The sequence below is a fragment of the Histoplasma capsulatum genome, genomic scaffold (assembly GCF_000149585.1).
Source record: "Histoplasma capsulatum NAm1 scaffold_2 genomic scaffold, whole genome shotgun sequence".
Lineage (NCBI taxonomy): Eukaryota > Fungi > Ascomycota > Eurotiomycetes > Onygenales > Ajellomycetaceae > Histoplasma > Histoplasma mississippiense.
Genome location: NW_001813981.1, coordinates 1,026,276 through 1,039,451, shown reverse-complemented (window position 1 = coordinate 1,039,451; position 13,176 = coordinate 1,026,276). Strand labels below are relative to the sequence as shown.

The window sequence follows — 13,176 nt, the reverse complement described above, 5'->3', positions numbered from 1 at the left end:
TCCCTCCGCGTCGGCGAATTTGAGAACGGCAGTGTTCACCAAGGCATTGGGGACGTCGCACATCACGCTGACACTGGGATCGACCCCAGCCAACTCCTCAATTCCAACGATGGCAGATGTGAAGTTCATGCCGGCTCCACCATATTCCTCCGGAATCTCCACGCCCATTAATCCTTGTTCGAAGAGTTGCTCAACAATCGCAGGGTCCATAGTTTCGGCTTCATCCATTTCTCGAACCTTCGGGCCAATTTGCTCCTGGGAAAACTTGGCTACAGATTCGGCCATCATGGCTTCAGTCTCGGACAGAAGGGTAATAGGGGTGGGGGTGAGGGAGGTAAGGTCTACATCACGGCGAGACGGGGTGGCAGAGAACGGGCGGATGCTGAAAGATATTTCCACAAGGCATTAGGTCCATTGGCCTGGATATATGTAACTGCATTTATCACAAAACAATGAAAATGGATTGGATTCTCCCCGGTATCTCTTTGAGGCTTGAGGGGCAAGGAAGTCTCATACCATTGGAATGTCCTTGAGGGCACAGATTTTCGTGCTGTGTGGAGAATGTAAGCGGGTCTTCTTGCTAACGGCCGCAGCGCTCTGGCAGCTGTCGCCATAATGAGTGATATTAAAAGGATACAGGGGTTAACAGATTCGAACGCCAAAAGAATATAACGTGAAGCAGTCCGTGGTAGGCAATACAGTGTGGTATGGAAACTTGACGAGATGAAAAGTCGAACGTCGATGTTGAAAATCGGATTGGCCACTGGTCAGGGGGTAGCGGCTAAGCCTCGGCTACTTGCGGTGGGATACGTCACATGACCCTCATGATTGGCCAGATTCTCCTCTTGGGCTTCAAAAAAAAAAAAAAAAAAAAAAAAATTTGAAGATAGAAGAAAATGATAAATTTCCTTTGCTAAACGAGGGGTTAAAAACGATGGAAACTATGTGACCCGCACCACGTATCTCAATTCTCTCTCCCAGTAACCAATAGTATCACCCTGAGGTCGCATTCGATTATCAAGCATTTCGAATAGCTTCAATACAGCCAAACTAAAAATGATCACTGAGGGAAACCTGGAGGCTTCTTCTCCCAGCCAGCTGGTGGCATGTTGTGTATGTTGTGTACGTTGTTGTTAGAAGCTGCGCCCCCCAGAACTTGATAGTTTGAGAATCGTTCGTCGGCCACCAGCCACAATATGTGGCGTCCACCCGTTGGTGCGCTTGTGATTGGTGGCGGTGACATCATCAGCATCTTCTCCCACCAATCTTCGCCGGTGATGCAGCGCCAAGCTGCGTTGACGCCGTGATGGTCACCGACGGACGCAGGCTGTGCCAAATATATCACCTGCACCAGATTCTGGAGTAACAATTCTTGGATTCTGGAGGTTCCCTATGGAGAACACCTGCCAAGCCCCGCCACGAACGGTGCAGATGTGAAGTTGTGCAGCTGTGGCCCAGTGAAACCCCGCTATTAAAAGCTTGCGCTCGCCGCCCGTCCCCCACTCCTCCCAGCATCAAAGCGACGGATCGAGGAATTTTCGAGCAACCCTGGAAGAATCTTTGTCTTCCTTCCTCCTTCCTTCCCTCCTTCCTTTGTTTCAATCCAAAGCGAAACGGGCCTGTTCCATTGTGCCAAGGGGTTTCATATACTAGCCCCTATCCTCATTCTCACTTGGTCTGGCAGTTCCGAATCCTCGCCTGTGATAGTACCACCACCCCTGCTGACATATTTATATCTACCCTGTTGTCTTCAGTCTACGTACGCACACCATTAAATAGCAACTATTCCTCCCCCCAAGTTGTTATTTGCCCTAACCCTTTATATACACTCAGAACTAGTAGACCGTGGCGAAAATGTCTCGAGGCCCATACGACCCTCGTTTGTTCTTCAGCATTGACAATATTCGGGCGTTCCACATTCAAAATGGAGAGGAATCAGAACTCACCACGTCGGGTCCCCAAACCCTTTCTCTCTTGATGGTCCCGACTTCCTGTCCCCCTACAGATCCTGAATTAGCCTCGCAGCCACCAGAAGATGACTTTTACCTCCACCTCCACCTCCCACCGGAGTTGGATCTGCCCTTGCCCGCAACGACCCAGATATACCACCAGCCACCAAACAGCTACCTCATTCCACGCTGGGACCTAGGCCCAAACGCAGGCGCATTCACGCGGATCGAATTCCCGTCAATTGGCAGTGGGCCAGGGAAGGTGTCTCAAGAAGATGTGGATACCTTCGAAACCATTCTCGCCCAATGTACCGCATTTCTTGAGCGATCTCCGCCTCCTAAGTTCGCTCCGTATCACCCTGCCACCTATGCTCCTGGAGAAGGATATATCGGGTCTGGCGGTGAAAAACAGCCTGCGAAACGCCAACCTGGCCAAATTGTCCTCGTCGATGAGGAGAACGGAAGTGTTGTTGGTGAGCTGACGGATAGCTTCAATATCGTGGAGGATGTAGATGTGAAACATGGTTCAAAGAGTATTGTAACCCATATATATCATCGACACATATCCCAATTGGTAAATTGCTAACAATGACTGGATAGATCCGGTTGAGATACAGCTCCCTACCGAAGGGCAAGGAAACAATATATCTGTCCATAATGTTTCCGACGAATATCTGCAAACAGCAAGGCACCCTGCCTATGCGAAATCTACCATTGTTCAAACGTCTGCAACAGCCTCGCGGCTTCTGGTTGCCGGTTCCGCATATATTGCCAAGTCCATACAGTCAGGAGCAAATACCTTCACCCAGAAAACGAAACCAAATTCCAAGCCCATGACATTTACCCCTACCGCGCAAGCACGTATGAGGAGAATCAATACATTTTCAAGCAACGCTGCTGGGTTGTCATCTAAAACCGTCAGTAAGGTTACCAAGGTTGCTCAAAACTTCGGCGCCACCATTGCAGGCAAGAAAGATTTAAATTTTGAGCCTAGAGGATTCGACGAGAACGGCCGACCGATATACCACTCCAAGCCCGGAATTTTGAACAAATCTTTGATCGCCTTCTCGACGATTGCAGATGGTATTGACCAAGGTGCCAAACAGCTTCTCCACTCAGGACAGCTCGCTGCGACTACGGTAGTCGGCCACCGCTACGGCCCAGAGGCGGCAAAGTTCACGTCGGAGCTCACTGGTGGCGTCAAAAATGTTGGTCTGGTGTACATCGACGCGGCGGGAGTGTCTCGCAAAGCAGTCCTCAAATCTGTTGCGAAAGGAATGGTTGTTGGGCGCATGAAAGATGGACAGCAGATTGTCGTTAGCGACGGCGATGCGCACTCTGTGAAATATCCCGGCATTCCGGGGCAAAAACCTCCGCCGTTCATGAGATCCGGGACCAGTCAGAATCTTTCTGGGCTTACCCCTGGAAACGCTTATCTTCCTCGCGGCTCGTCTCCGTCTCCTACTCCGCCGCCTGCCTATGGCTCGCAGAGCGGGCGATCCCTTGGCGGGACTACGTTGCGAAATGGCAAATAGCCCGGGCTTGAGGAGCTTTATGTCATGAGAAATGTTTTGAAAAATCGGGTCGATAATTCTCCTTCCCCTTTTCCATCCTTTTTTTTTTCTCCCTTTTCCGTCTTCTCCATTCTCCTCGCCAGACGTTTTGATAGTGGCCCGTTTTATGGTTTCATTTAGTTTTTTTACCGGGTTTTACGATTTACGATGTTGGCTGCATGTCCTCCAAAAGATTATATATTTTGTGGATAAGGCAGTGTTTGGGAAACTTTCGCTTGATATTCTGTTCTTATTGTAACGCCCCCATAGTTATGTAAATGTTTTGTTCTGACTTTCACTGGGCTATTTAAAGTTTCAGGAAATTTTCTATTTTACATCCCATCTTTCATTTTTTCCCCCGTTTATAGTTTCAATGTGTCCCTTCTTGCAGGTTTCCTTGACTGGTCTTTCACATGACCCATGACTTGACGATACCCTCACGCACTTTCTGTTGGGCCCATAAACTCGGGTTGAGAATTAACGAAACGATAATTTTATTCTCCTTCAACTTCTTTTTTTCTTTTCTTTTTTATTAGTAACTTGGTGGATGATGCCGATAACTGTCACCCGAACCGACCATACATGGGACTTTCGAATGGAGTTTCACAATCTAACATACAGGTGGCTTGTCAGAAAGGAAACTGGGTAGTGGTTAATCTAACTAGATGAACCTCACAAGTGCCAAAAACACCGTCAACTAAACTAGCCTTAATACCCAGGCCCCTCCTTGTCCATCTCTCTTTTAGCTTAGTGTCACGATCTGAGCAGCCGTAATGACCAGTTCTGGGTCGACTAGGTAAGTAAGCTGTCCGTTTTTGGAGGGTGGCTTTGTCTATTCCATCCTGTTAACTTCGGCGTTGGGCTGGGGAAGATCATCTTCGACTGAAAGCTCACCCCAAACTGCCCTCCGCCGCGCGGATGTCCCCCAAACGAGCGCCCGGCTGTGGGACCCTGTACAGAGTTATTTCCAATCGGATGTCTCCAGCTGGTGAAATTAGAATATTACCCTGATGCAAGTCTTCATGGGTCAACTTGCAGCATTGAGGTAGAGAAGAAAACAAGTCGTTTGAATGCGTTTACATCTTTATAAGGTCCTGATTAGAGATGGCTTGCAAAAGACATAATCGTGCAAACGTGCGCAGTGGATGGATCCTATAGTTAAATACTTAGTGGAAAAAAAAAAAAAAAAAAAAAAAAAAAAAAAAATCAACTGATGGACACTTGTGGAATACATGCATCCTGATAAAAGAGTCACTGGGATCTGGCTCAATTTGCTGAAGCAAAGAAACAATCTCACATAACTGATCACAAATGAAGTTTCCATCCAGCCCATACAGCCATGTCTCCCAGAACAAGCTTCATATAAATGAACACACAATTTTGATAAGCTCTCCACCCATACACTTCTGCAGCAGTCGGGAAGCTCTTATGGCTTGTTTTGGTGAAGGAGGAGTCAAGGAAGTCTAGACATCTTCGTTTGCGTTGCGTCTCCAGAGTCGCTGCTGAATTTGTTATTCAATGGACATCTTAGTGACAAGGCTTCAGTGCAAGGGAAGAAACGAAGAAAGAAAGAAAGACACCATCCCAAAGTAACCTCCTGGCCAACGAGGCGGATCTACAGATCTATTGTTGTTCTGTGAGGCAGAAGACCAAGGTCACATGACTCAGGCAACCGACCTCTTCTTGGGGGGTTCCCCTTTTCGTGGACAAGCTCCGATTCCACACCGACCGACCTATACTGTTCGTATACTAGTTGGTCTCTTGTGGAGGAGTTCGCCTGTTGGCTTACATTAGTGGAAGGCAACAACCTCCCTAGCGTTGTTGTCACAATGGCGGAGGGGCAAGGTGTCTGCCGGATCTCTGCCCCTCTTCACCAAGATGAAGGAGTTTCATGAAGGTTTTTGTCAGGGTTCGTTAACCCCTCGGTATATACCAAAGTGCCCAAAGTGGTCCTGCTGCCTGCTATTTCCTGATTGGCCTTGGAGCTCCTCTGATTTCGAAGACAGCAAAGCTCTTTGAGAGGGCATTTAAAAAGCGCCTCGAATCCGTGATTTTATCGCTCTTCTCTTCATTTTTTTGTTTGTCTCGTTCTCTGCCACAACTTATAACAATAAGAACACAATTGATTTATTGGCAGCGTGTTCAGAATTGTCTTTTGACCAAACTTCGGAATCTGTTCGGGAATTCATATCCGTCCTATAACTTTCACTTTCTCCACTTGTTCATTTCCTTGAATCCCCAGTCCGTCTCCCAACCATGGAGCTCCCATCGATCCCCGTTCCTCTGAACGGCTTTGTTCCTTATCTAAATGGACACAGCCGCGATGAGATTCTCACCGGCAAGGCGATGAAACCCTTCAAAGCTTACGAATATAAGCTCCGTGAAATCTTTGCTCAAGAGCCTAACAATAAGGCAATTGAGAATCCCCACGTCAATGTCGTCCCCCTTTATCTTCAGCCCGATGTAGATGTCAAAGTGAAGGCGCGGGACCTTGTCAAAGAAAGCCCAGCGGATGCTGAAAAGTATATCCTTCCCCTGGCAGCCGAAATGCGGAAAAAAGATTCCACTGCTGCCGTGGTTCCGACTTTCAATCAGTTCCTCGAGAATTTCAGGATCTTTTCAGAATCGTCACTAGTTGATATGGACTGGAGCAATGTTGTCGTTGCCGGGAGTGCGGTGACTACTTGTCTATTGCCAGTTCCTGATAAATTCGGGTCGTCGCGCAAGGCTCAGAGGTAAGTTGCTGCAAATTTGGTCATCTATCTGTCTCGTGCTTGATAACTACATGTTCTCTGTTGATTGTTCTGACTGATTGAACAGGGAATACTACCACGAGAAAATTGCTCCGTCTTCGGATGTCGATCTATTTCTCTATGGTCTTGACGAGGAGCAGGCAATTGAGAAGATCAAGCAAATTGAGAAATGCATCCGCGACAGTATTCTGGAGGAAGTCAGCGTATGTCTAGCTCTGTTGGCTATATTTATTCGGCGTCGTGCCTGCAGAACTCTAATTGTGGAAAACAGGTTATTCGGACCAAAAATGCCCTGACTATTGTTTCGAAATATCCTACTCGCCACGTTCAGATAGTACTCAGGCTCTATAAAAGCGTCTCGGAAGTCTTGACCGGTTTTGATGTGGATTGTTCCTGTACTGCGTTCGATGGCCGTCAAGTCTGGGCCAGCCCCAGGGCCGTTGCAGCTTTTGCTACTCAGACTAATTCCATCGACCTTACCCGGCGTTCACCTTCGTATGAAAACCGTCTTGCAAAATATGCCCATCGTGGATTTGAAGTGTATTGGCCAGCTTTAGATCGTTCAAGATTGGATCCTACAATATTCGAAAGAAGCTTTAACCACGTTGTTGGTCTTGCACGACTCCTGGTCATGGAGAAGCTTCCCACTCAGCTCAACAGAGAAAACTATCTTAACCAACGACGTGAGGAGCGCGGCAGAGCCACTACCAGTCGTACCAGGGCTTATTATGTCAACAGAGAGAATCTAAAAGAAGTACAACCCGAAGATGTTGCGGAATGGGTTGAAGAGGAGGATGTGTCTAGGTATCATACGTTCACAATTCCCTATGGCCCAAAATATACGTCAAAGAAGGTAACTTTGATTAAGAGTGTCGTGCTGATGCAGGCGTGACCAGATGCTAATTTTTTATCAACAGATCGAGAAAATGATTTACAAAAATGATTTGTTGTTGAATGCGGAATGGAACAGGCCAAAAGACCGAAAAGTGAATTTGCACAGGCATCCCGCGTTTTTCGGCAGCGTGAAGCATGTCATCGAAGATTGTTGCGGCTACTGCCCCGCTCCTAGTACAGAGGAGGAAAAGTCCATCGCGGCGGACGAGGGCAAAAAATATTTGTCGGGCAAAATCCAATTTATGAAGCATGACCCAGGGAGACAAACCATTGGGAGTTTTAACCCTATTACTGATTCAGACTGGACTGAATTCGCATACACTGGCGGCACGGAAAGCCTTTGCCAAGCTATTGTTGCGGGCGATCTTACCCACGTTCAGAAATGCTGTGCCCAAGAAGACTTCAACATTGACCAGCGAGATCATACTGGTCGCATGCCTCTTCACTTAGCGATCATCTGCGGAACCCCCGAAATTGTACGATGCCTCGTACACCATGGGGCACGCCTTGTCAGTCGTGTCGCTGGCGGGTTTACCGCTCTTCACCTTGCTGCAGCCCGCGGGGATGTGGAAATCCTTCGGGCAATACTGAGGAAGAGCGAAGCGAACCAGGTTGAATATCTTGAGAATTCGGGCACAAAACAGAGAAATGCGAGCCCGTCAATTGCATCAAATGAGGATGACGATGAAGAGGCAGAAGAGGATGACATTTCAGTAATAGAAAGTGGCGCAAAGTCTCCATTTGCTGTGTCTCAAGGGTCAATGATTGTAGTCACGGACTCATCAAAAACACCCCAGGAGGAACAGGATGAGGACGAAAACGAACCTAACTTCTACGATGATATCGGGGTGCTTTCGTGGGATCATCCAATTAGTCCACTTCATGTGGCGATCTTACACGGCCATACGGACATTATCACCACCCTCACTACAGAGTTCGGTGCAGACGCGAGCCAACCTTTTGTCCAAAAGGAATACAATACTTATTATGTGATCTTTTCCATGATCCTTGCTATGCACCTTCCATTCGAACAGTCCACAGATGTGTTGCGAACTCTCCTTGAATTGGGAGCTTCCTCGACGCAAGCCAACAAGGATCATATAACCGCATTCCATTCTCTTGTAATAGCCGGTGAGCCTCGCCATATAGATTTAATATTCGACATCGACGCAGCGGCTGCCCAGCTTGCAATTAACCATCCATTTATAAGCACATCCTGGCGTCCTCAAAGTGCGTTGCCTCTTAATTCAGCAATTAGCTACAAAGGAACCGGGATGGTTGAGAAGTTATTGGAGAAAGGAGCAATCGTGTCAGGATTCTTTGAACGTTTGCGGCGCATCTGGGCACGTCGAAATAATCAAGCTAATAAGATTGAGCATATTCTGCATCAACCAATTATTCAAGCAGCTGAGTTTTCAACTCCTGCTGTTGTCAAAACACTTTTGGATGCTGGAGCGGAAGTTAACGCAATCACGACGGGCTCTCATCGATTGATTGACAAACAAACCTACTATTCTAGTGGCCAGACAGTCCTTGACCTCATTACAGCGCGCCTGGACTTTCTGAAATCGTTGGATAAGCCTCAACAATCTCCAATCAGTATTGTGGAGTTAAAACCCGACGCTGTTTATTTAAAGGACCTAGTGGATGGGACTTTCGAACACTCTTTTGTCCAGAATGAGCTTGCAATAGCGAAACTCGCTTCGGAGGTCATCCAAGATAAACTGAATTCCGAAGAATGCACTAAGTTCAAACAGCAGCAGAGGTTGAGGGCGGACTGGATTGAACGTGAAATCAAGGAGCTGGAAGCACTCGAGCAGACCTTGAAGGCTAAAGGGGGTAAACCTTTCGCGGAACTGTACCCAGAACACGCGCGGGCTGCAGATAAAGCTCAAAAATCTCCATCAACTGCTGAAGCATCGAAGGAATTTGAGGTCGCATGCACCTTCACCGATCAAGACGTAGGGGACGTAGATACAAAAGAGTATATTCCGCTGTACGTTCTTCTGACATCTCACCCCCCCTAACAACCACCTCATATAACTCCTACCATCTTCTGTCTTGCGTCTCTGCAATAGCTAAGTAGTTGTGTTTTAGGTTCCAAGCCGCATGGGATGGCGATATCGACAAGGTTAAACAGCTAACCACAGAGCCAGCCACTGTCAAGCAGCCGCGTTCTTCGCTCCAACTTACAGCAAGGCTCAGAGAACGAGAGGTGGATATCTTCACCATTGCTGTGGTTCGCGGCCACTTTGAACTGGCTCAAGGCATTCTTCAGGATGTAGACGCCCAACAATGGAAACGGGATTCCAAAAAGTCAACCCGTAAAGTATACGAGGTTGTTGTCGACAATGATAATGACTATAATAGTTACGATTCTGACTCCGAACCTGATGCGCCTGATTCTGAAGGTGTCAACGTTCGTTTTGATATTGTTGACGACGAGCAAACCATTGATGATGTCCGAGAGCTGGAAGCTGTGAGCATCGGGAAATATACTACTTCGGTGTCCCACCTCCTCAACAGGGAACGAGACATGTCCATGTTTTTAGGTGATGAAAATAAGGATACTGTGAAAGCTGATCATGCGACATTAGCTGATACTCACCTATTAAACTGGTACCGGGATCCAATTGTAAGTAAACCCTCTCCGGCTTGATTCCTGCCGTTTCTTAAACGGGTGTTATACTAAATTACTAAATTTACCACTTCACTACGAGTAGACGCAGACGGTTGATATGAATGCATTCAAGGCAAAACGCCGCATGGACTTGATGAGTCTTGCCGTCCAGCGAAATGATTTTGCAGCAGTCAAATTCTTGGTTGAGCAGAAAACACACTATCTGAGACACTCTAAAGAAGAAGACAACAATAAATCTTCCGATGAAGACAGGCATAAATTTATCACTGTTGGGAGCGACATACTCAATATGTGTCTTAGAGATGGCCGCACGCAAATCTTAGGTTATCTTATGTCGACAACAGGACTTGGATTTCCGTTTGAAGCTCTGATGAAAGAGGCAGGCGTCAAGCCTGAAACTGAACCTAAGGTATGTAACTGAGAGCAGGTATTAGCTAAATTATGGAAATTTCGCTAATCCACAACCAAGTACTATCGCGGATTATCCGTGTATGGCAAGAAACGAGCGAACTGGGCTGCCGAGAACAGCTACCGTTACTTTAGGCCGATTTTTGGTTCACACTCGTTACTCTTGCTTGCCATTAGTGAGGGTAACATTGACGCTGTTAAGTGGTTCCTTACCGATGCGCCCGAGCAGAAATATAAGGAATTCCTCCATACACATAGGGATGACGCACGGCTAGCACCTCTCTTTAAAATGAAGGGTGGAATTGATGATATGTTAGCATCCTGGCTGGATGCTCGACGTAAGTTGTGCAGTTCTAGCCGGCCTTGCCTGACACGTACATCACCAGTCCTGAACTAACATTGATTTTAGGAAATCTGGCTCTCCATTGCGCAATACTTGCCTCACCGTCAGAGAAATCTAGCGCCTCTCTGGTTCAGTTTATCCTGGAATCATTCCCGGATTCCTTGCACACCAAAAATATTGAAGGTTTCACACCCCTCCACCTAGCATTCAGTGGTCGGAGGATTACGGCTGCCAAAATGCTCGTTAAAGCGGGAGCAGACCAAGCCGCTCGGGATAACGATGGCCGCAATATGCTTCATCACATCTTTGCGTCCCACCCTTCCACTGTCCAAAGTTCCCCTAAGCTTCTCAGAACATTGTGTGATATCCTAGATCCTGAAATTGTTCCAATCCTTGCGCAACAGAGGTCCCGCTTAGAGATTGACATTAGCGGTCGTATTGGATTCGGTAGGCAGATCCCATTGTCGCAATGGCTTTCGCATGGCCCGGAGACTGAAACAGCCACACTGGAAGCCATTCTGGACATCACAGGTGGACAAGAGCTCTATATCTTGAATGAACAAGGAAATTACCCCATCCATGAGGTTATCAAGGATCAGAAAATTGATTTTGCGCGAGTTATCCTGGAGAGGGATCCTCGCCTAGCTGTTTTAGAAAATGCTACAGGAACGACTCCTTTGGAGGTCGCGGAGAACAGGCTCATATCTTACTTGGTCGATCAATATCGCATGGTGGAGGAAAAAATCGGCGAATCCGGAAACTCGAGACACTCTTATAGCTCATCGGCTCCCGTGCCCTACCGGTATTTCCTTAACAGGTGGCGGAGAGAACCCGAAAAGTTCGACCCTTCTCAGATCTACAATATCAAAGGGGATGGACCATTCATCTCATGGGATGACTGCAAAGAGGGCAAAATTCTACAGTTGCTACGTAGCGCTGCCGCGAAATCGGACAAGAAGAGGATCCTCATCAGCTTGCAGGATTCCAATGAACTTGTGAGGCGCCTCTCTTCTATTAAACCAAATACAGGTGATGCTGGCCGGCGCGCGAATCGGAGTGGTTACCACAGCGAAAGTGATGAGGAAGAGCGTGCAAAGAACGACGCTAAGGAACAAGATGAAGTAAAGAAGTGGATGGGTTATCTTTCCAGGAAAAATTTCGAGGTGGAAAGGCTTCTGGAAGAAGAGAAGAAAGCCGTATCGAAGTGAAGGGACGAAAGGACCCGAGAGTTGTTTGTTGTGTGGCCGGCTCGGGGCTTGTATGTATTCCTCGTTCATCGGATTGTTTAGAATCTGTAATGCTTCTCGGGGATTCTCGCTCTCTGCTGTTTTAAACCTGTTTCGAGAACTGACAGCTTCCTCCTCCCTTATTCTCATCCTCCCCCTGATTCACTATGAAACCTTGGAAAGAGACACGATTTCAACGCATGCATGCACGTTTCACCTGGTGAAGAGTTCTAGAAAAAATAAAATAACTAATGGATGAAACTATTATACATACCTACCTATATCCTGGTCCCTATTCTCCGGAAAATAGCTTTTACGAGCACTCACCGTGGATGTCAATTAAGAGATTTCTTGCAACGTGCCGCAACGCAGCTAGACCGAGATTGTTAGTTCGATGCCGCCTCAAAAATACTACGGAGTAGTACCATGAATAACTAGTTAACTAAGGTTTAAGATTAGTTAGTTACAATAATAATAAATTATGAGAGTCACGAGGCGAAAGCTCACTGAGTTTTTCAGCAAGATCAAGCGATATTGCACAACAGAGTTTTTTTTTTTTTTGCCGATGATGCATGTGAATACTAACTGCTCTAGGTTCAACGTACCCAGGTAGTAGTAACGGGGGCGGGTTGAGTTTGCGGCCGACAAAAGGCACAGGCAGCTGACTTCTTTATCTAATTAATTAATCAATGATGGGTTGAGAAAAATAATTAGTTAGTTAAGAGGACTACTAAGATTCATAAAAAAAGGCCCATCTATGACATCAGGGGGAGAGTTGCTTTTCATTTTGCAACGAAATTAATGCCAAATATAAGGCGTGTGTAGGGATGAAGAGCAAACAGAAAAATGAACGTGAGAGTAATCTGACGCGGGATAAAACCCGAATTACATCGAGCAGCTGATGCAAATCATCCAACAGGGTATATCCCCGGATATATTTATTCATAATATGATAGTAGTTGTTGTGATGAGTGATGATTACCAGCGTATTAATTTTCATGCCGTTAAAAAAGGCCCGCTTGCTCAAACACGCGGCGTAACGTCGCATCAAATAGCAGCAATTGGCTGGGGATCGGGGCCCGCCACCAAATCGACTCTTCGATTGCGGATTACGATGCCAACAGATCCCCCCTCGTATCAGATTCGCAAAGTTTAATCCGCAATGGGGCTTCCATTGTATGCAGGAGTTACCTGGGTCGGTGGCTTTCTTTCGTCATGGCTTGCTTGCTGCTTCCCTGCAGCGCGTTGCTGCCGGTCCAACTTTAAACCAGCATTCCCCCCAGTTTAAAATATCAAACCAGCGGAGCAGCTTGCTTGTCTAATTAACTGCTTAAAGTGCGTTTCAGAAACGCGCCTGATATTCATGTGCGCTTATTCTAGGAGGCAAAAGCCTACATTCATCTCTCGTC

At 46.9% G+C, this 13,176-nt stretch overlaps 4 protein-coding genes across 4 annotated transcripts in view; 2 read left to right on the top strand and 2 right to left on the bottom strand.

Annotated features, from left to right (window-relative positions):
* The window catches only part of HCAG_02405 (hypothetical protein), a gene marked incomplete at both ends in the record, with an annotated part of 1,218 nt that extends 933 nt beyond the window's left edge, over nucleotides 1–285 (bottom strand). The window contains one exon of the mRNA XM_001542184.1: nucleotides 40–285. Coding sequence (XP_001542234.1) covers nucleotides 40–285 — 246 coding nt within the window. The remainder of the gene's footprint in view (nucleotides 1–39) is intronic.
* Nucleotides 286–1,854: 1,569 nt separating this feature from the next.
* HCAG_02404 (conserved hypothetical protein) lies at nucleotides 1,855–3,484 on the top strand (the record flags this gene model as incomplete). The annotated part of the gene is made up of 2 exons (XM_001542183.1): nucleotides 1,855–2,422; nucleotides 2,550–3,484. The coding sequence occupies 2 exons, from the start codon at nucleotides 1,855–1,857 to the stop codon at nucleotides 3,482–3,484; spliced, it is 1,503 nt and encodes a 500-aa protein (XP_001542233.1).
* A 427-nt stretch (nucleotides 3,485–3,911) lies between these two features.
* On the bottom strand, nucleotides 3,912–4,843 carry HCAG_02403 (predicted protein; the record flags this gene model as incomplete). The annotated part of the gene is made up of 4 exons (XM_001542182.1): nucleotides 3,912–4,013; nucleotides 4,080–4,112; nucleotides 4,397–4,453; nucleotides 4,838–4,843. 4 exons carry the CDS (start codon nucleotides 4,841–4,843, stop codon nucleotides 3,912–3,914), a joined length of 198 nt encoding a protein of 65 aa, XP_001542232.1.
* A 915-nt stretch (nucleotides 4,844–5,758) lies between these two features.
* HCAG_02402 (predicted protein) lies at nucleotides 5,759–11,749 on the top strand (the record flags this gene model as incomplete). Its single annotated transcript, XM_001542181.1, has 8 exons — nucleotides 5,759–6,237; nucleotides 6,323–6,458; nucleotides 6,527–7,108; nucleotides 7,173–9,145; nucleotides 9,247–9,784; nucleotides 9,873–10,199; nucleotides 10,260–10,536; nucleotides 10,608–11,749. The coding sequence occupies 8 exons, from the start codon at nucleotides 5,759–5,761 to the stop codon at nucleotides 11,747–11,749; spliced, it is 5,454 nt and encodes a 1,817-aa protein (XP_001542231.1).
* Between the last annotated feature and the right edge of the window lie 1,427 nt (nucleotides 11,750–13,176).